Source organism: Haliotis rubra, unplaced genomic scaffold (genome assembly GCF_003918875.1).
Source record: "Haliotis rubra isolate DU_JTF1 unplaced genomic scaffold, ASM391887v1 Scf603, whole genome shotgun sequence".
Taxonomy (NCBI): Eukaryota; Metazoa; Mollusca; class Gastropoda; order Lepetellida; family Haliotidae; genus Haliotis; species Haliotis rubra.
The window spans coordinates 344820-366917 of record NW_025767306.1 but is presented as its reverse complement, the minus strand read 5'-3'; the positions used below and the strand labels follow the sequence as shown (position 1 = coordinate 366917).

At 40.0% G+C, this 22098-nt stretch overlaps 1 protein-coding gene across 1 annotated transcript; it reads left to right on the top strand.

The window, feature by feature from the left end:
- Positions 1 to 848: 848 nt before the first annotated feature.
- LOC124255616 lies at positions 849 to 21054 on the top strand. The gene is made up of 14 exons (XM_046689505.1): positions 849 to 1009; positions 3469 to 3934; positions 5483 to 5544; positions 6531 to 6637; positions 7089 to 7217; positions 9497 to 9548; positions 10786 to 10865; positions 13024 to 13161; positions 13353 to 13421; positions 14581 to 14649; positions 15965 to 16085; positions 16463 to 16561; positions 19036 to 19201; positions 20913 to 21054. The coding sequence occupies exons 2-14, from the start codon at positions 3537 to 3539 to the stop codon at positions 21052 to 21054; spliced, it is 1632 nt and encodes a 543-aa protein (XP_046545461.1). The 5' UTR covers positions 849 to 1009; positions 3469 to 3536.
- Positions 21055 to 22098: the final 1044 nt, after the last annotated feature.

Genomic DNA, 22098 nt, shown 5'->3' with positions numbered 1-22098 from the left:
AAGTAGAACTTCACTTTACACAGACTGGTTTCTAGGCAGTATCTGCGTTGCGTCACGTTTGTTTCTTTCGCAATTTATCGATGCCTAATACCATTTTTGAGACGAGAAATGTTTACCGTTTGTTGTTTGTTTGCTGACAAATTACTATATATGTTATCCAATTGCGCAGGTAATAATAATAATAATAATAATAATAATGAAAATGTATATAGCGCTAAATCCAACCACTAAGTGGGTGCTCAAAGCGCTACAAAATGATCATAATGTTTGAATAGACTTAATAGTGCAGTGGATAGAGATGCTTTTAAGATGTGATTTGAACGTAGCAAAAGGTGGGGACAGTTTTAAGGCGAGGGGCAGTTCATTCCACAGCAATGGAACACAAACACTGAAAGAACGCTTTCCATAAGAAATTACGATCGATGCTCATGCTGTTGATCACTGGATTGTCTGGTCCAGACTCGATTATTTACAGACCGCCGCCATATAGCTGGAATATTGCTGAGTGCGGCGTAAAACTAAACTCACTCACTCACTCACTCACTCTGATTTCATTTCATTTATCAATTACAAATGATTTGATCTCGCATGTGTAATTTATCATGCTGGTCTAAAAGAAGAGCTCACAGTGCAAACGTTCTATCTATTATAATCTTAATGAGTGTATAATCTGACAGCGGTTCATCAACATAATTCCAAGATATAACATCTCACATGCACTAATGATATCCAGACCGTGACTGAATTCGCATGGCTTTTTATCTTCTTATTCCATTTTCTTTACCATTTCTACTTTTTAACCTACCCATTTCGATGCGAATTTATATGTCCGGATTATATTGCCAGTGACGTCATGACATATTTTGCTTTCGCGGGGATGTCAAAACATTCAGTTGTCATCGTTTGGTGAATGGCCATCTCACATATTATCATGGCTATGTCAGCGGAAATATTTATGGTGGCCATGTGAGAAATTAGGACATGTGGATGGCTTCGATTGATTATAATGGTAAACTGCATCGTATAGTGGATAAATGTATCGCGCACCTCTTCCCTCTTCACCGGCCAATGTCATATGCCGTTCAACTTGTGTCATGTCGTTTGTTACAGCCAAGTATTAACAGAGCCGACAACAGCAGTAAGAACACTACACATATTTTGAGGATTCTTTGATATGTTTACAATGTTTAACCTGCGCCAATGTTTACACTGCCGTTAGCGTGGCAACAACACCTCTCAGCGTAACAGTAGCCTGATAAAAGTTTGTCCCACAAATGTTTTGAGGTCAGTCATTTCAGCTACGGTTCATGTGTAAAAGCGTAGTACCTTACCCGTAACGTAATAAAATACAAATCTTGTCATTGCTATTGGTTTCCTTGGTGTGACAGATTTGCAATAACCTATGCAAATGGGTACATTTGGTGCACCCTTAGACTAGTTAATTTTGAATGGTTTCATACAAAATGGCCTTAAAATCACTGGATTTTCTGCTCCAGATTGTATTTGCAGGTTGCTCCAGTGTAGCTGGATTATAACTGGGTGCATGGATATTTGAATGATTAATGACCTAGCTGTGGCTTGCTGAGGCTGTAGTCATGGATACAAGGAAGATAATGAAAGCGAAAAAAAATATTCATAAATCATTTTCAGAGCTCCGGATAAGATTTAGCTCATGTCGGTATAGACTAACAACTAGTCTCTGAAATGAACATATTTTACTGAAAAAAGTTCACAGTTAAAAAAAAAAAAATAATGAAAAGGAGCCCTGAGACTTTCTTCATTTTCAGAAGCTGAGGAAATCTAGACTTGCCACATTTTCTAGACTTGCGTGGGCATTCTTGGATATATTTGCTTCAGGGTCTGTACGACAGACTAATGTGGTACTGTATCCACTGTATTTTTTTTGGAGTGGGTATTATGAATGTTGAGTGGGTATTTCATTTTCCGTTACCCACTGCTTTCAAATATGTGCGTATTCCAGTCATTTTACTCAACTAAGTATTATGTCATTGAGTAAGTTTACTAAGCAGGTATGTTCTGCCTTACGTCATACCTAATCAAAACCAACTTAAATACTAGTATAATGGAAATGATTTCATAAAAAAATCACTCATCCTATACTGACAATACAACACTTGTCCTATACTAACAGTACAACTTGATAGCAATCGATGTCTTTTTCATTACACAAGCGATTTTTTATAAATATATTTTGTACGCAATTGTTTAAAACATTTTGCGTATCTAACATTTTCAATGCGTAATTGGTACGCAACAATTATTTTTCAATGCGTAATTTGAAATTTTCTATGCGTATTTTACCCGGATATGCAGCTTATCTGGGCCTCTGCATTTTGTCAGTCTAGTTTTAAAAGAAACATCATCCTTGAATGAATTTCCTGATTGGATTTAGGGTACATAATACATATAGTAACTTATTATGTTTCTTACACAATATCAAACCTTTACGTCGTAAAACTTTGCTGTCCTTTTGACTGGTTTATCTGTTACATAATAGCTGTGTAATTGGCTAACATCTAGCCTCTGAACTGAAAACATCCTACAGAAAACCATTTCTTATGTTAACTCAATAAAGTATAATGAAAGAGACTTTTCATTTTTTGAAACTGCATTAATCTAGACTTGCCACATAGTACAGATTTGAATGGGCTTTCTTGGATATATTTGTTTCAGGGGCTCTGTGAGACATTTACTTGGTTGCTAACACATAGCTGCAACATGCTACAATAATGTATCAATGCAGGGCTCCAGATACTTTTTTAACATCAGTACATTTAGAGTACTGAATGGAATTTCATGGTATATCAATAATCTTGTGTTTCGTTTCATATATGCACCACAACATTGCTACTTTTGTGTAAACAGGACAATAAACGATAAAACAATACTTTTTCTGATAAATGCGTCTGTAAATGATTCTAAGACCGTACACCATTGCTGTGGTGCATATCTGCTATGTTTTCTAAATTATTTCCTACCATATGGGGCATATTTTTTATCCGTACATACGCTGATACAGTCCTTATCTGGAGCCCTGTCAATGAGTGAGATGCTATTTCTGTATTTTGTGTTCACAGATAACATTAACGTGCACGACGAAGAAAAAAACTATATTGCCATATTTTGTTCAAAAGCCGACCAGTTAAAATTTAAGAAACTTGACATGTTGCATAATTACTCCTTTTTTTCAGCTTATGGGTAAGTATTTTCTATAGATGTCTCTATTCACTGACTGTCTGCAAGCTTCACGTGTAGGTGGCTGGTACACTATGAGCATTGGCTCTCTTGTGGTTAAATGTTTAATTTTTGTCCTGAAAATCCAGGTTTGATTTCTCATATTGGTATGTGTGAAGCCCATTTCTGGTGTCCCTCAATCAGTGATTATTGATTTTGCTTGAATACTACAGAAAGTGGCGTAAAACCACTCACTCACTCTTTTACTTTCAGACAGGATGTGACATGACAAGGAGAGCATATCCACAACAGAAAGGCAGAATAGTGTGACATCAGTAAAAATGTCACGAGACAATGGTGTACTGTCCAGTACCTTCACAGAGGTCTTCAAGTGCACGTCTCTGGAGAAAGAGCTGTCATTGTGGGAGCAGGTGTATCAAAGTCTCACTACTCCGACAGAAGAAACGGAGGATTTCACGCTGACCAATCACAGGACAGAAGCAGCTGATGCTGGTCATGTTGCATCCAAGCGTGATCCTCATCTTCTCAGTCTTACGCAAACAGAAATTGACAATTTTGTGATATATACATTTGTGCGGAGGTATGGATGGTCGGAAGGGGTCAGGTTGAGTCTGACTGATGCAAAGATCGTGGTAGAGACTGGTGTGCCAGAAGTGAAGTCTGTCACCAAAATTCACAGACAACAGTTGGATTCACAGTTGGATACAATCATTGAATGGTGGGATTTGCAACCTTACTTTCAATGTTTGACAAGTCCTTTGTGGATTTGGTGAATTCAGAATAGCAAGTAGCTTCTTAGTCTGAAGAAATATACCGTGACGAGTGGAAAATGTGCTTTTTTGTTGAGAAATAGAATAGCATAGTATGTACAACTATTGGCAATCAAGGATAATGTGGGGGAAACATTGTCATATTTGGAAACACTCAGTAAGACAATCGCACTCTGTATCTTTCACTGCAGTGGTCGGCATTAATGGGTACAACAAGGACTGGTCGGCTCGGAGTCAGTATAATGTGTCTGAGTGGGGTATTCATGCTTCACTGCAGCATGGTATCTCTGTGGGCTAGCCCTATTAAACCAGCTTAAGTCTGGGCTAGTACAAGCAGCCGCACATACACATACACACGCATGCACGCCGTCATATGAGCGAAATATTCTCAAGCACGACGTAAAACCCAATTTCACCTCACCTCACTGCAGTGGTAGAATGCAGAGTGTGTGTATACCGGTAATGTAAATTCCTTTCGGGAATCAACCAGTGAGTAGTTATGAGCGGTCAATCAGCCTGTGTTGGACTGCAGTCATATGGATTTACAAATGATGACTGAAGCTTGAATTCTTGCTAATTTTATGAACCATGCCTTGCAATAACATAGCTTTTCTTTTCATAATATGTGAAAAATGTTTAAACTGGACCTTGATGCTATGAATTTGCTTGGAGACTTCTAAACTCTGTTGAAATAAATCTCACAGACTTAAGTCTGTTTGCATGCAGTTATCTGTAGCAAGCTCCCTGCAGTGATCACTGCTCATAGTGTTCACTGTACTACTACTACTAGAAGAAGTCACAACTCAGTACTGTGCTGGGGAGCCATCACAAATATACATGTCAATACATTTGGGATCCGAGGGGTATTTTAAAGATTCTTCACCTTGTCTACTGGTGGCACCAGTGTTATTAGGTTGGTAACATGTCATGTTGGATGGAACTTGGTGTCATTAGAAGGGAGATAACTCTGGGTGTAGGGGATAACTCTAATAAAGTTTTGGACAAAAGCATACCACTAATCAAATGAACAATGCAAGTTATCCTTGATACTAGTGGGGGTCCGATTAATTGAAATAATCGAAGATTGGTCGTAGTGACTAAACGACCAAGCAATCGATCATAATTTCTCATAATCGAACACAACCAATTTTGGAACACTTGTTTTCATTAACAATATTTTTCACATGGTTGGTTTTGTCTGTTACATTTTGTAAGCACTACAAGCTCGTTTCAAGTCATGATTGAATTTATCTTAAAGACACCAAGAAATTTATGTTCCTAACATACTAGTCATCCTTTAAAGATGTAAATTTTGCCCAAAAGCCCCCCCAAAACTACATGTTTTTTCCCTTATTTTTATGTGCATTAACAAATTTCATAAATGACGCTAACCAATTATTTTTGATGATTGATTGGTTGTAATGAACCAATCATCAATTATGAGATATTAACCAATTCCCAACACTACTTGATACCATCTTGCATGTTTTCTCCAGGCTGTCCGAGCAGTGTGTGTGTTCAGAGTTACTGAGGAGTTTCCTGAAACTAGTCAAAGAAGGTGAGTCACATGGAACAAATCTAAAATATTTACTGGATCTAGTTATCGTTCTTTTTGCCCATAATCGGATGTCACTAGTACAGTGTTCACGAATGGTGTTTCAAAGTAACTAGACATTGGGTCCTGTAAGTTTCAGATGTCTGTCTGACCCATTGAAACTTCACAGGACCCATAGAATAAAATTAAATAAACATTTCAGATTTAACATTGCTTATAATTGACATTGAAATTATTAACAAACATAAGATTTATAAACAGCAAACAAGTGTCACATGTCACATATAACAACTTCAGTCAAAGTCACTGTGAAATATACAGTCAGACACTGGGGCCGGCGGGTTGTAGACTTCTGTCTGACCGTTGGCAAATCTGCTGGATTTGTCAGAGGGTCAGACGCTATTCGTGAACACTGACTAGTATAAATTGTGTGACATTAGCTCCCCTTGAGATTAAGGCTTAGTCTTGGGAACAATATATTTTTGATAGAACCAAGTAACAAGTTAACAACAAACTGAAAAGAAGCCCCAGAGACGGGTGATTCAGAGGAAAATCTAGACTTGCTTCATTTATGGTTTTTGCGCTGCAGAAATGGTTCAGGGAGTGTAAGACAGAGTAGTTCCCCTTTGGTCCCTGTTGATGTTCATTTTTCTTTCTTGCATTTTGTACATCATACTGGACATTAGGCCTGTCCAACTTGTCCAGCTTGTATATTATCAGGGGTGGAAATAACTTTAAAATTGCTAGTGTACTCTGGTACAGTGGCACATGTAAAATCACTTGCCCTGATAATTTTTCCACTATACTGGCTGTTTTCTTGTTGATTTATTAAATAAACAACATAATTAATATGGAAAGTCAACTGGACACCGGTACAGTGTGATATACAAATTTGCTTGCCCTACAGAAAAAACACTGGACTGGGGCGTCGGGCAATGGGTTATTTCCACCCCTGATTATTATATTGGTTGTGAACATGTTTGTTGCAGCCTCAACCCTGCCGATAGTGAGGAACAGGTCGGTGGTCCACACTCTCACCTGGCTACAAGGGACAGGGGAGCAGTTAAACAGAGCAGGCGTTCTCCCACTTGTAAATGTAGGCAATAAGCTCAGCGAGAAATTATTCGAATATCACCCACCTCTCCAGAAATGGTGGTAACAAATTATCCTTTTTCGTTTATGTTCCTTCAATTTTGCGGCCTCATACCAGTTGTTTCAATCATTGATGATCAGAGTTAAGTTATTTCTAAATTTATAGGGGCGGCGGGGTAGCCTAATGGTTAAAGCGTTGGCTCGTCATGCCGAAGACCCGGGTTCGAATCCCCACATGGGCACAATGTGTGAAGCCCATTTCTGGTGTCCCCAGCCGTGATGTTGCTGGAATATTGCTAAAAGCGGTGTAAAACCAAACAAATTAATTTGTACCATAGGCGTTTGATCTTCATCATGTTGGTTCAGGCTTTAGGGCTTGTATGTCTTTGAAAAATATTTTTTCAATTTTTTTTTTTCGGGACTAATTTCTAAAATGGGCTATCTTTCTTTTTCAGGACTTCATCTTAGCAGCATTGACAGACGTCTGGTCAGCCATACGTAAAGTCGGCTGTAACAAGCTGGGAGATATCATAGGCTGCTTGTCTGATGTGCATCAAGAGGTGGTGTGGAACAGCCTCGTCAGGGTGAGTGTGTGGCTAGAAAAGAATGTGTATATCACTTTGTCAGGGTTGGAATATATGGTCTTGTCATGGTGGATGGGTGTATGGCCTTGTAAGGATGGTTATATATGGCCTTGTAAGGATGGGTATATATGGCCTTGTAAGGATGGATATATATGGCCTTGTAAGGATGGATATATATGGCCTTGTAAGGATGGGTATATATGGCCTTGCAAGGATGGGTATATATTGCCTTGCAAGGATGGGGATGGCCTTGTAATATATAAGGATGGGTATATATGGCCTTGTAAGGATGGGTATATATGGCCTTGTAAGGATGGGTATATATATGGCCTTGCAAGGATGGATATATATATCTTGTAAGGATGGGTATATATATGGCCTTATATATGGCCTTGCAGGATGGGTATATATATGGCCTTGGATAAGGATGGATATATATGGCCTTGTAAGGATGGATATATATGGCCTTGTAAGGATGGATATATATGGCCTTGTGGGTATGGTAATATATATATATGGCCTTGTAAGGATGGATATATATGGCCTTGTAAGGATGGGTATATATGGCCTTGCAAGGATATATATATATGGCCTTGCAAGGATGGATATATATGGCCTTGGGATGGGTATATATGGCCTTGCATGGGTATATATGGCCTTGTAAGGATGGATATATATGGCCTTGCAAGGATGGATATATATGGCCAAGGATGGATATATATGGCCTTGGATGGGTATATATGGCCTTGTAAGGGATGGGTATATATGGCCTTGCAAGGATGGGTATATATGGCCTTGTAAGGATGGATATATATGGCCTTGTATGGGTATATATGGCCTTGTAAGGATGGCCTTGTATATATATATATGGCCTTGCAAGGATGGGTATATATGGCCTTGTAAGGATGGATATATATGGCCTTGTAAGGATGGATATATATGGCCTTGTAAGGATGGGTATATATGGCCTTGTAAGGATGGGATATATATGGCCTTGCAAGGATGGGTATATATGGCCTTGCAAGGATGGGTATATATGGCCTTGTAAGGATGGGATATATATATGGCCTTGTAAGGATGGGTATATATGGCCTTGTAAGGATGGGTATATATGGCCTTGTAAGGATGGGTATATATGGCCTTGTAAGGAGACTTTGCAAGGATGGATATATATGGCTTTGTAAGGATGGATATATATTGCCTTGCAAGGATGGCTGTATATGGCCTTGTAAGGATGGGATTATATGGCCTTCTAAGGATGAGTATATATGGCCTTGTAAGGATGAGTTTATATGGCGTTGTAAGGATGGATATATATGGCCTTGTAAGGATGGGTATATATGGCCTTGTAAGGATGGGTATATATGGCCTTGTAAGGATGGATATATATGGCCTTGTAAGGATGGATATATATGGCCTTGTAAGGATGGGTATATATGGCCTGGCAAGGATGGATATATATGGCCTTGTAAGGATGGGTATATATGGCCTTGTAAGGATGGATATATATGACCTTGCAAGGATGGGTATATATGGCCTTGTAAGGATGGGTATATATGGCCTTGTAAGGATGGCTATATATGGCCTTGCAAGGATGGGTATATATGGCCTTTTAAGGATGGGTATATATGGCCTTGTAAGGAGACCTTGCAAGGATGGATATATATGGCCTTGTAAGGATGGATATATATTCCTTGCAAGGATGGATATATATGGCCTTGTAATGATGGAGTATATGGCCTTCTAAGGATGAATATATACGGCCTTCAAAGGATGAGTTTATATGGCGTTTTAAGGATGGATATATATGTCCTTGTAAGGATGGGTATATATGGCCTTGTATTAAGGATGGATATATATGGCCTTGTAAGGATGGATATATATGGCTTTGTAAGGATGGGTATATATGGCCTTGTAAGGATGGGTATATGTGGCCTTGTAAGGAGACCTTGCAAGGATGGATATGTATGGCCTTGTAAGGATGAGTATATATGGCCTTGTGAGGATGAGTTTATATGGCGTTGTAAGGGTGAGTTTATATGGCGTTGCTAGGATGGATATATATGGCCGTGTAAGGATGGGTATATATGGCCTTGTAAGGATTGGTATATATGGCCATGTCAGGGTTGGTATATATGGCCTTGTATGGATGGTTGTATATGGCCTTGTAAGGATGGGTATATAAGGGCCTTGTCAGGTTTGATGTATATAACCATGTTATGCAGGTATCATCATCTGCATTGTTTCATCTCTGATCAACAACCACATTTCCTCCACAGGTTTGTAATGATGAAGACACAACCTGGCAAGCAGTAGATGGTGCTATGTTAGGTAGGATTACATTATATTATGTAACTATGTATTTGTTAGGGCACTTTGCTAAGGCTGCACAGTTCTGTCCCTTTGCCATGTCAGGATTTGCAGTAAGTGGGAGTGATTCCCAGATTTGACATGGTTATGATCAGCACCATGCCATGGTTGAGGCTTTCACCAGAGCAGTGAATGCTTTAGCCTATGTTTGTCTTGTCAAATCAAATCTGATGTGACATAACTATTAGTTACACTGAGTATCTTGTATTTTGTTCTATGAGAATAGATGCGAAATATAGTACCGCTACAGTCCGTTTGAGTCAGAAACGGACCGATGAATTGCAAATGTTATCATTGTACAAAATTGCCACATAAATATAAATAGTACACATGTTTATCATTTACCAATACCCAACAGCTTTCTTATATTTGAAAATTTTCCGGACTCCACCAAAAAAGTTGTTTGAGAAACTATCATCATTGATTTGCAAATCATCGGTCCGTTTCTGACTCAAACGGACTGTAGTTGATGAAACACAGATATTACAGGTGTGATGTTTTTAGCCTGGAATGGAAGTATTCAGTTTTTGACTTGTCTCCGTGGGGCTACTATACACTTCCTTTCATTGGTAACAAACTTTGTGAAACGTCCTGATGTAAACTGTAACGGTATTTGTTCAGCCTTTTGTGAAGCAGGAGTAAGCACAAAGATCAGATTTTAATGAGAAGGTAAAGTCATTACGCTTGAAGTCATGTTGATATTATTAGCATGGAAAGGAATTGAGGTTCTTCATTACACTAGCTAGGGGAAATGTACTGAAGTTTGTAGAGGACATACATTCCACCAGGTAATGGCATCAGACTGGAAATATCTGGTGGTTGAAATGATTTCAGTTGTTTAAAACATAATGTTGAAGCACTGTTTCTGCATTTGCAAGAATTTTTGGAGACTTCCCTGATTACTTTGATTTGTCTTCCAGGGGTGGAAATAACCCATTGCCCGACGTCCGAGTCCAGTGTTTTTTTCTGTCGGGCAAGCAAATTCGTATATCACACTGTACCGGCGTCCAGTTGACTTTCCAATGTTAATTATGTTGTTTATTTAAAAAATCCAACAAGAAAACGGCCGGTATAGTGGAAACATTTTCAGGGCAAGTGATTTAACATGTGCCACTGTACTGGAGTACACTAGCAATTTTAAAGTTATTTCCACCCCTGGTCTTCAGTTATTATGTTTTTTCTGAATGTTTGTTTCCAGGCATCACTGCTATAGTACAGCATCTACACTCAGACAGAACAGCCAACCAGGTGAGCTTACTGTTATCACCCATTCTGCTTGTACATGTTTGGTCAAGGTTGATGAGAGTTGTCCCCCTTGACACTTTTATCTCTTCTCCTATGGTCGTGGTGACGTGAGTTGGTTGTAATTTATAAGTACATGATCATTGTACTTAAATAGTGTCTCATGAAAGTTTGTGTCTGTGAGTGTCTGTAATTTCTAAGGGTGTGTGTGCTAGTTTCATACATACAATGCGTCTATTTAACATATGTTCCCCACTTAGACACAGTATGAGTGAGTGAGTGAGTTTAGTTTTATGCCACACTCAGCAATATTACAGCTATATGGCGGCGGTCTGTATATAATTGAGTCTGGACCAGACAATCCAGGGATCAACAGCATGAACATTGATCTGCGCAATTGGGAGACGATGACATGTGTCAACCAAGTCAGCAACCCTGACCACCTGATCCCGTTAGTCACCTCTTACGACAGGCATGGGTTACTGAAGATTAATTCTAACCCGGATCTTCACGGGTAGACACAGTATGAGTCGATGAGTCTTTGTTGAGTCAGAGACGGACATTCCTTGTTTTATTCCTATAATGCTAAACACAAAGCAGGGTAACAGGAAGTGCCATGTTTTATTGTCCTGTGATATGACATGGATGACATTTCTCTCTACTGGCCCAGTGTTTCAATCCCAGTTTCATCCAGGTTGTGACCATTGGTTTATGAGCACCATGCTCGTAATACACAGTGTTTGCCCTGACACAGAAAACCTGCGTATTTGATGCAAAAATTATCTCAAATGCGCAGTAAATTTAGAAGCTTGCGTCACTGTTGATGCAATGCTACTGGGTCCTCAGTTCAGATAATCTAAACTTGTATAGTCCATAATTTTTCTGTTGTTTAAAACTACAGTCAAATCCCAATGAGTCGAATCTCTGGGGACCAAGTAATAAATTCGACTTATCGATGTATTCGAGACATAGCTATGTCTATGAGGGTAGAAAAAAAGATGATCCAATCCTAATTCCTCCGCCAAAGCATTTGTTTATCTAATGATTTTCCTATCACTAATAGGGGCACCTTATCAGTTCCAGTCTGATTAGCACAGACAGTGATTTTCCTAAAATCACTAATCTGCCTTTTGAACTCACCCGTCAAAGGCGGAAAGGTGTAAGCCGCGCTGGTTTGTTAATTGGATCAGTTTGCTACACCAATTAACTTCTCATTGATTAACTTCGGCTTATGTATACAAGATGCTGTTGTTTGAATCTCATGGGACCAAATTTTCTTCTCGAGTCATCGTGTGTATTTATGAGACGAATTTGTGTAACCGGAAATCAAATGATGACAACTATAACAGGGAATGGTCGGGACCGACAGATACTTCGAGTTATGCATAATATTCGAGACACCGGCATTCAACTCATCGGGATTTGACTGTACTTAGTGTAATGTTTGCCAGTTAACTGCTCAGTGCTGATTAAAATTTATACCTGACCTGCCTTACCTTGTTTTTTGTCGTTATTAAACAATCTTAGTTGATATCTTTATGAAAATTCCAAACCGAAGTTGACTCCCCAAAACATGTCCATGAATCCCTCTCATGACACCAGGGAATTTTTTATGCCTATGGCAAACACTAAATACACCAAGTTGGTTAGAATCTATGTCCAGGATCCTGATCCACAAGATTACATCTTGTAACTCTATAGTTTGTCATAGGCTTACAAATATCGTAGTGCTGAAAACACCTTGTGACTTAGGCCCTAGTCTCATTCAGGCTTTCCTTTGACACTACGCTGTTTTTGTTTGTTTTTTTGTTTAATGCCGGACTCAGCAATATTTCAGCTATGGTGGCGGTCGAGTATTGACCAGACAATCCAGAGATCAACATCATGAGAATCGATCTATGCAATTTGGATACAATGACATATGTCAACCAAGTCAGCAAGCCAGTCCACTTGATCCTGTTAGTCACCTCTGACCACCAGCATCAGTTGCTGAAGACAAATTCTAACCTAGATCTTTAGGGTTAGACACTAAGCTGAAACTGTGAAATATCAAAGACTGGTGCAAACAGCATTATCTCAACCCACATTGTGAATTCTTCTGTCAGTGGCAATTCCATTTTGCCCTTTAAAATTCCATGTGTTATATAAAACAGATTTTAAATTCTTTATGTATTAGGAAATTTCACTTTGACAGGTGATTCCTCCTATTCCTGGATTTGTACAGCGAGATATTCTCACAGTAGTGTTTGGAGTTATCTCCCATTCCCAGCTGCCCATACGAGAGTCGGCAGTGAAGGCAGTGTCTGCCTACATTAGTCTAGTAGACAAACAGGTAGGTCTATTTTTTCATCATCTGAGCAAAATGAGAAAGAATGTGAGGTAATTTTAAGGGTTTTGTCTTTAATAGAAGAGAATTATAACAAATATTGTTGAAAGAAGAAACCTACATACAGAAAGCCCCTCTCAGTTTTATGGATTGACACAGCCTTATTGAAATTTACATTTCTGCCTTGTATTATTCAGGAATCATTAAGAATCCTGGGGCAGACGTTAGACCTGTTGAGAAGAGGAAATCATCAACATGTTGACCAGGTTCGTTTCCAACTCTAGTCAGTTTAGTTTGAAAATATTTTTTCCAGGTTTCTGTTTGATTGTTGGCAATTAGTAGGTCCACTTCATTCAAAGCTTGCATTTTTATCCCCTGCAACGCGTTTAACGGGTTTTGCGGGGGTATTAAATGGGCTCCATGCATCCGTCCATATTCATCTTTTCTGTAGCATACTCCAAAACCGTTCACTATTTCTTCATCGAACTTGGCACATGGATAGGTCTTGTGGTGTATTGGTGCCTTTTGATAGTTTTGGAACTCTGAATAAAATATTTTTTGTGTTTCCATGGCAACAAGTTCAACTCAGACTGAATTTGATGGTAGAGCTCCTTTCTGGAGCACAACTTAAAAATCTTTCAATACTCTCCTTCCACTTTGACATATACACACCAAAACATTTGACATAATCATAACTAGCAGACATATTCATGAAGAGTATTTTGCCATTATGGGGGATATTGATGATGTTGTCTTCTTGTTATTCATGTTTATTTTTATCTGAAATTATTAAAGAAAATTGTGTATTGTATGCTGATAAACTTTGATGGATTCCTACGAAATGAAAAACAGTTCTTATGGTTTGGAAGTTAACCATCCTTTCATAGATTTTTAATATCCACAGATAAAGTAGCCATTATTGACGTTGTAATGCATGAGAGAATTATGCATGAAAGGAGCTTTGACCCTCAAATATCTTCATTGCACTGCAACCAGGCTTCCAGATAAGTTTTCATGATCAGAAGTACGTACTCCTTACGTTTTCTATATAGGAGTACTGGAAAACAATAAGAGTACACTTAGAGTACTGAATGGAATTTAATGGAGTATCAGTAATCTTGCGTTTCGTTTCATATATGCACCACAACATTGCTACTCTTGTGTAAACAGGTCAATAAAGAATAAAACAATACGTTTTCAGATAAATACATCTGTAAATGATTCTACTACCGTACACCATTGCTGTGGTGTGTATCTGCTACGTTTTCTAAATTATTTCCTACCGTATCATGCTTATTTTATATCCGTACATACGCCGATACGGCCGTTATCTGGAGCCCTGACTGCAACATTACCTGAAACTCTGGTCACCAGTCATACCATTCCAGTTTGTATGAAGTTATTAGTATGTTTTTCTGTTGCCAGGGAAGTCAAGAGTTTGTTGGTGCCTACAAAGCTGAGGGTTTGCTGAATGTCTGCCAGTCTGTGATCAAGGTGAGAATTTGGTCTAGACTCCATTATTTACAAGCTGCTATCATAAGATTGGAATATTATGGAATTTGGCATTGGGCAAACATCAAACGCAACTGGTACACCTCTATGATGTGTTTTGGCTTCAAAACATTTAATGTATAGTTTTGTTGTAATTTTGTCCTTTGCATTTATGTGGAAATCCAGAATGTCCAAAGTCTTACCATATGGATATGATGTGGGCAACAGTTACAAAGGGACATTATTATTGTATAATGTCCAAATCAATTGTTTCATGTCCAGATTAACAGGGTTTGCTATATACACTTATCTGTATTTTTTGTATAAATTGAAAGTGTGTCATGTCCAGATCGAGAGAGTTCAATGTACTCATTAACTGAGGTATCATTACTAGGGCTGTAACAAATACACTATGTGGCGAATATGATACGTATCACGAATATTGGGTAACGAATACAAATAATTATTCATGAATACAATATTGAAGTTAAGTGATTGATGCACAATATTGAATGCCCATGTTGACAGTGTTAATTTGTCACAGCAATAACCAGTGATCTCATGACACTCAAATTTGGTATCTAATAGTTATAGCTGACAGTAACATGTGCGGCCTTGGTGATGGTGAGGTGAAATTGGGTTTAACGTCGTACTTGAGAATATTTCGCTCATATGACGACTTGCATGCGTGTGTACGTGTATGTGCGACTGCTTGTACTAGCCCAGACTTAAGCTGGTTTTATAGTGCTAGCCCACTGAGATACCATGCCGCAGTGAATAATGAATACCCCACTCAGACACATTATACTGACTCCGAGTCGACCAGTCCTTGTTTTACCAATTAATGCCAGGCGCCAGGCAGGGACCAGCAAGTACCATATTTTAACGTCTTTTGGTATGACGCGGTCGGGGAACGAACCTGCGACCTTCCGCTCTCCGGGCGGACGCTCTAACCACTACACCACGGAGGTGGTCCGTGCGGCCTTGGAAAACTAACATGACTTGCGGTACTACAAGGCTAGTACATATTTCATTCTTGCATATCTCATTTTGAAAAAGGACATAAGGGTTCAAGTCAAACGGACACCTTTAAAAAAATTGTAAATATTCATGAATATTCGGTTCTGGTGGCCACGAATAACGAATTGAATTCATGAAGGGCTACGGTTCGATTCACTGAATATGCGAGTGAATCGTAACAGCCTTTAATCATTACCAGGTTTCATGTCCAGATCAACAGGGTTTTGTCCAGATAAACAGGGTTGCATGTCCAGATTATCCAGGCTTCTCTATCCCTGAGTTGTCTCCCCTGTTACAGAGTCTGTCGTTGCCCTCTCTGCTGCCATGTTGGGGTGCTTACCTCTCCTCATTCCTCCATCACCTGGCTCACCCTGCATCCTCTGTACGTCAGTCAGCTAGCTCCGTCTTCAAACTCTTGGGTAAGTATAGTCCAGGATGTCTTCATCAAGACATAGACCCGTGAAGATACGGGTTAGAATTTTTCTTCAGCAACCCATGCTTGTCTTAAGAGGCGACTAATGGGATCGGGTGGTCAGACTCGCTGACTTGGTTGACAAATGCCATCGTATCCCAATTGCCATATGGCTAGAATACCTCCCTAAGTAACTGTATGCTACTTTTAATCTTTTTGCCAATGCTTTTCACCAATGCTTTTCACCGTCAGATACTGCTACGTTTGACTCACCAACAGATTTGGTTGACATGTATCATTCAAATGTTTACCTTGACTCCTTGACTTCCATGCTTTATTTCAAACACTGCATGTAGGTGATATGTCTGATGTGTTGTGTTTCAGTCCAGAAATCCAGTGAGAATGTTGTGTTGTTGTGCCAGGTGTTGCACACCCTGACTGAAGGCTGGACCACGTCTATGTGTGATGGAGCTCCAGCACCAGGTAAAGATATTGGACAGTGTTACTGGTGTGATACTTCAGCTTGGTAACCTTGGTGTATAATCAATAAGGGGCGGTAGGGTAGCCTAGTGGTTAAAGCGTGCGCTCGTCACGCCGAAGACCCAGGTTCGATTCCCCACATGGGCACAATGTGTGAAGACCATTTCTGGAGTCCCCCGCCGTGATATTGCTGGAATATTGCTAAAAATAAACTCAGTCAGTCAGTATAATCAATAATCAAATGAGATCACCTAGCAGAAGATACTGAGTTACATTTGACCTTATTAGTTTAGGAGACAAGTCAGGTTGCATTTGTCATTAGATCATTATGTGTGCATTTAGTTCAAGCATATAAATTACGATGCGGATTTGGATATGGAATCGATTAGGAAAGCACTATACAGTCTGTAGCTCTGTGTTGCGACAAGTCAATGTGAGACTGTTTCTAGGGGGCAGGAAGGAGATGTCATCACCATTGCAATAAACCATCATTGTCAGTCTTGTGAAGACCTGAGATAGGGAAAGCAGATCGTGTTATGTATGTGTAAATGTAATGTGCGTCATTGCAGCATTGTCAGCAGAAAAATGGTCTTCGGTTTGGAGTCAAGTTACTTATTGTAATGACAAATAAATAAATAAGAGGATTCAACCGTTATTTAAGAAATGGACCGCCTCCGTGGTGTAGTGGTTAGAGCGTCCGCCCGGAGAGCGGAAGGTCGCGGGTTCGATCCCCGACCGCGTCATACCAAAAGACGTTAAAATATGGTACTTGTTGGTCCCTGCCTGGCGCTCGGCATTAATGGGTACAACAAGGACTGGTCGGCTTGGAGTCTGTATAATGTGTCTGAGTGGGGTATTCATGCTTCACTGTGGCATGGTATCTCAGTGGGCTAGCACTATAAAACCAGCTTCAGTCTGGGCTAGTACAAGCAGCCGCACATACACATACACATACACGTCGTCATATGAGTGAAATATTCTCAAGTATGACGTTAAACCCAATTTCACCTCACCTCACCTCACCTCACCTATGTAGGAAATACTTGATTCTGATTGGTCAGGTATTAAATCTCAAAAACCACCTTAGATTGAAACGGCTGATTTTGCATGTGGATCACTGCTGGAGCTAATAGTTATACGAATTAAATTTAATGTCTTTAACTGTCTTAAGTCATTTAGAAATAATGTCATGTTTAATCCAGGTTGTACAATGTGATTCAAAGTGTGTGTGACAATATAATTTTGGCAGAAACTATGATTGAAAAATGTCATGTTTTGAAAAGAATAAAGTTGTTGAAATTTGGCTTTATCTGTAGCTGACAAAGAACATTTGTCATCCAAAACTGACTCCCACAGTAAATATCTACATTGTAGATATTGCAACAATTGAATTGTCATGATGGTAATACATCGTCAGTGAGTGACCTCACAAAGTTTTGGGATCACTGGGATCACTGCTCAATAGGGCTGCGCAATATAACCGGTTCACACATGAAGACGATACGTATTCTGATACACTGATCGAAAACCGGTATATTTACATGCATTCCGAAAACTTCCTAACACTCGGAAATCTTGATGATTGTGGAAATTGTGGTAAGGGTGGTGGGAATGATTGTGGTGAAAATTACATTTAACTGGATTGTTAAGTTCTTTTCCTTGTGTCATTTGTGCCAAATATTATTTACATTTCTACTTTGTCGTCATAAAATGTTTTTATTAAGTGAATCAAGCATAGTGATTTTGTTGTGGTTTTGCTTTATAAATCAAACATTAGCTCGATTATAAGTAGTTTTTTGGTAATAAAAACATCTTGCAATATATTGCAATACACATTGCAATACATGCTTTTGCATCGCAATATATCGCAATTTTACTGATAACTGATGAAGAATGATTTTGGATGATAAATAAAATCTCACCCTCGTGTCTTCTGATATCAAATATTTCAACACTTGTTGATTACAGTAAAAATATCCTAGGCAAGAGTTGGATATTTGTAACTTTAATCAACTCGTGTTGATATATTTAAAACAGAAGACACTTGAGTGAGATTCTCTATATAATTTACATCACAATAGCAATGCATGGTTCAGAACTATATCCCACAAGCACTGCTTCTTCTTCTTGACTTCTAGTGTATATTGTTTTGGGGCAGTGGGGTAGCCTAGTGGTTAAAGCGTTGTCTCGGCACGTCGAAGACCCGGGTTCGAATCCCCTCATGGGTACATTGTGTGAAGCCCATATTTTCTGGTGTCCCTCGCCGTGATGTTGCTGGAATATTGCTAAAAGCGGCGTAAAACCAAACTCAGTGAGTCAGTCAGTATATTGTTTTTCACAAACATTGTTTTTGAGTACATACTGGTTTAAAGGTAATTGCTGATCCAAATCAACAATTGACTCTAACCATGGGGTTCCAGCCATGCCAATTATCTTTGCTGCCTCTGCTATAGAACCAAGTTTCATTTTGTATCCAGATTCACAGACTCTCTCCTGGGAGGCTAAGGAAGGTCGTATGTTTGCCTTTGAGGTCATCTGCAGTTTCCTCATCAAGAATCACATCAGGCAGATGTTTTCAAGAAGGAAACCTATCAAGTTGGAGAGTGATCGCCTTTCTCCTGAAACCAAGGTCATTCACCACAGGTAGAAACATGTCATTGCCATAATAGATAGTGACACAGGACTATTTATCACAAAACCTATCATTATGAAAGAAGAAGATTGTTTTACAGTACCCTTTCAAACATTTCAACTGACAACAGAGATCCAGCGTCCTATATTTGTTATAAAGGCAGCAAAATGGATTTGGTAGACAGACTTTCTTGAATGCATATCATTGTCCCTTGCATGCATGTTATGGTCCTCATATCAACCACTGGTTTGTCCAGTCCAGCCTTGGTTATCATACTAAATGAATAATGTGATAAGTGGTCATTCGCAGTGACTTGGCTGATTAGCATCATTGTACCATGATGAAATAGGGAGTTGTTTGTAATATCAATCACGGGTTTGGCTGGTCCAGTCTTGGTTATGCTACTAATGCTGCTGGGTAGCCTAGTGCTTAAAGCACTTCGCTTGTCACTCCGAAGACCGGGTTCGATTCCCCACATGGGCACAATGTGTGAAGGCCATTTCTGGTGTCCCCACCGCGGATATTGTGGGAATATTGCAAACTCTCACTCACTCACTAATGCTGCTAAATCACTGGTCAGGCTTGGTGACTTGGTTGATTGCTCATCATGGTATCATTTAAAGTAGGACGTTGTTCATAATATCAACCACTGGTTTGCTTTAGTCCAAACCTGATGCTACTAGGTGGATCAGATGGTAGTATGCAGGGTGTGTCCTTCCCAGATAGCAGGGGGCGGTGGGGTAGCCTAGTGGTTAAAGCGTTGGCTCACACCGAAGACCCGGGTTCGAATCCCCACATGGGTACAATGTGTGAAGCCCATATTTTCTGGTGTCCCCCACCGTGATGTTGCTGGAATATTGCTAAAAGCGGCGTAAAACCAAACTCAGTCAGTCAGTCAGTCCCAGATAGCATTCGGACATTGGCCCAACGTTGGCAATGTTGGCAAAACAACGTCTATCTGGGTTGTACCCAGGTTCCCGGGGACTTGTAGAAAGTAATATATGTAGGTAGTTGTTGAAACTGTTTGCAGAACCTGAGTACCTGTAGTGCTTCCTAGTGACCTAGTATCATGCCTCTAACACCTGGTGAGTGAGTTAAAATTTAACGTCACATCGTCAATATTTCAGCCATATCGTGACTACCCACAATGAAGTATCAATGAAAGCTTGAACGCAGACCATCCATCTATGTTGCATAAGGACTAATGTAATTTGAATTAACACTTATCCTAGTGGCTGAGTGAGTTTAGTTTTAGTCCGCTTTTATGCTGGCGGGGGACACCAGTGAGTGAGTGAGTTTAGTTTTATTCCACTTTTATACTGGCGGGGGACACCAGTGAGCAATATTCCAGCTATATGGTGGCGGTCTTTAAATAATCGAGTCTGTACCAGACAATCCAGTGCTCAACAGCATGAGCATCGGTCTGCGCAATTGGGAACTGATGACATGTGTCAACCAAGTCAGCGAGCCTGACCACCCGATCCCGTTAGTTGCCTCTTACAACAACCATAGTCACCTTTTGTGGCAAGCATGGGTTACTGAAGACCTATTCTACCCCGGATCTTCACGGGTGCGGCTGGGGACACCAGCAATGGCCTTCACACATTGTATCCATACAGGGAATCGAACCCTTCTGCCCCAACATCAAGGTTATAGTGTTTTAGGGCATGAATGAAGTGCAACATAATAACATGTAGAATGTTTGGGTGTTGATTCTTGCAGTGTTTCTGTGGCCGAGGAAGGAGGCAACATGGCCGTCCCAGTTCTCCAGGCCAAGACAGACAGCAATCAGGAGTCTCCAAGCCTTTCTGTCATAGCAGCCCTGAGACTGCACAGTAGGACAGAGGGACAGGTCAGAATCTAGACTGCCTCAAACTGTTTTTGGAATCTGTATTTTGTAGCTCACTTGAAATAGAGAACAAGGACTGGGTCAGGTCTGTTTATTTTTTTCGTTAATCTTTGAAAGCACAAGGTCACTTTGCAAATATGATCTAGGCTATGGTCTTGCTTAAATTTGCTCTCAGAATTCTGATCCAATTTGAAACTTTGCCACCGCCTCCGTGGTGTAGTGGTTAGAGCGTCCGCCTGGAGAGCGGAAGGTCGCGGGTTTGATCCCCGACCGCGTCATACCAAAAGACGTTAAAATATGGTACCTGTTGGTCCCTGCCTGGCGCTCTGCATTAATGGGTCCAACAAGGACTGGTCGGCTCGGAGTATAATGTGTCTGAGTGGGGTATTCATGCTTCACTGTGGCATGGTATCTCAGTGGGCTAGCACTATAAAACCAGCTTCAGTCTGGGCTAGTACAAGCAGCCGCACTTACACATACCCACGCATGCACGTCGTCATATGAGCGAAATATTCTCAGGGACGACGTTAAACCCAATTTCACCTCACCAGTAAGATCGGCCCCGCATGGATTCCTCGTGTGAGGCTTCATACTTGGTATGCTAAAGTCCTCCTCGGCGATACGTCCCTGGGCGGGATGTCTTTGAAAAATATTATACAAGAAGACAATAATTTTTACACCAAACACTGCACATGCTGGGCACTGACAAAACTGTGTTCGGCGACTTCTTTCATAGGGGGTAATATGTAAATGTTTTAAATCAACTTGGCTATGTGCAGTGAGTGAGTATGGTTTAACGCTGCTTTTAGCATTATCACGGAGGGAATTGACACTATATGGGGAACTGAACCCGAGTCTTTGACGAGAGGTCAATTTAACCAGTAGTGAGTGAGTTTAGTTTTACGCCGCTAATAGTAATATTCCAGAAATATCACGGCGGGGGACACCAGAAATGAGCTTCACACATTGTACCCATGTGGTAATCCGGGTCTTCAGCAAGACCACTAGGCTACCCCACCGTCCTCCATGTACTAAGAAATCTGGTGTAAATTCATAGGA

What these genes read in the sequence shown, in the direction of transcription:
- LOC124255616 (XM_046689505.1), top strand. Translation starts at nt 3,537, where the DNA reads ATGTCACGAGACAATGGTGTACTGTCCAGTACCTTCACAGAGGTCTTC. An exon ending in AGTAGATGGTGCTATGTTAG is followed by an intron (nt 9,549 to 10,785) that starts GTAGGATTACAT and finishes GTTTGTTTCCAG; the next exon opens with GCATCACTGCTATAGTACAG. An exon ending in TGTTATCACCCATTCTGCTT is followed by an intron (nt 10,866 to 13,023) that starts GTACATGTTTGG and finishes TCACTTTGACAG; the next exon opens with GTGATTCCTCCTATTCCTGG.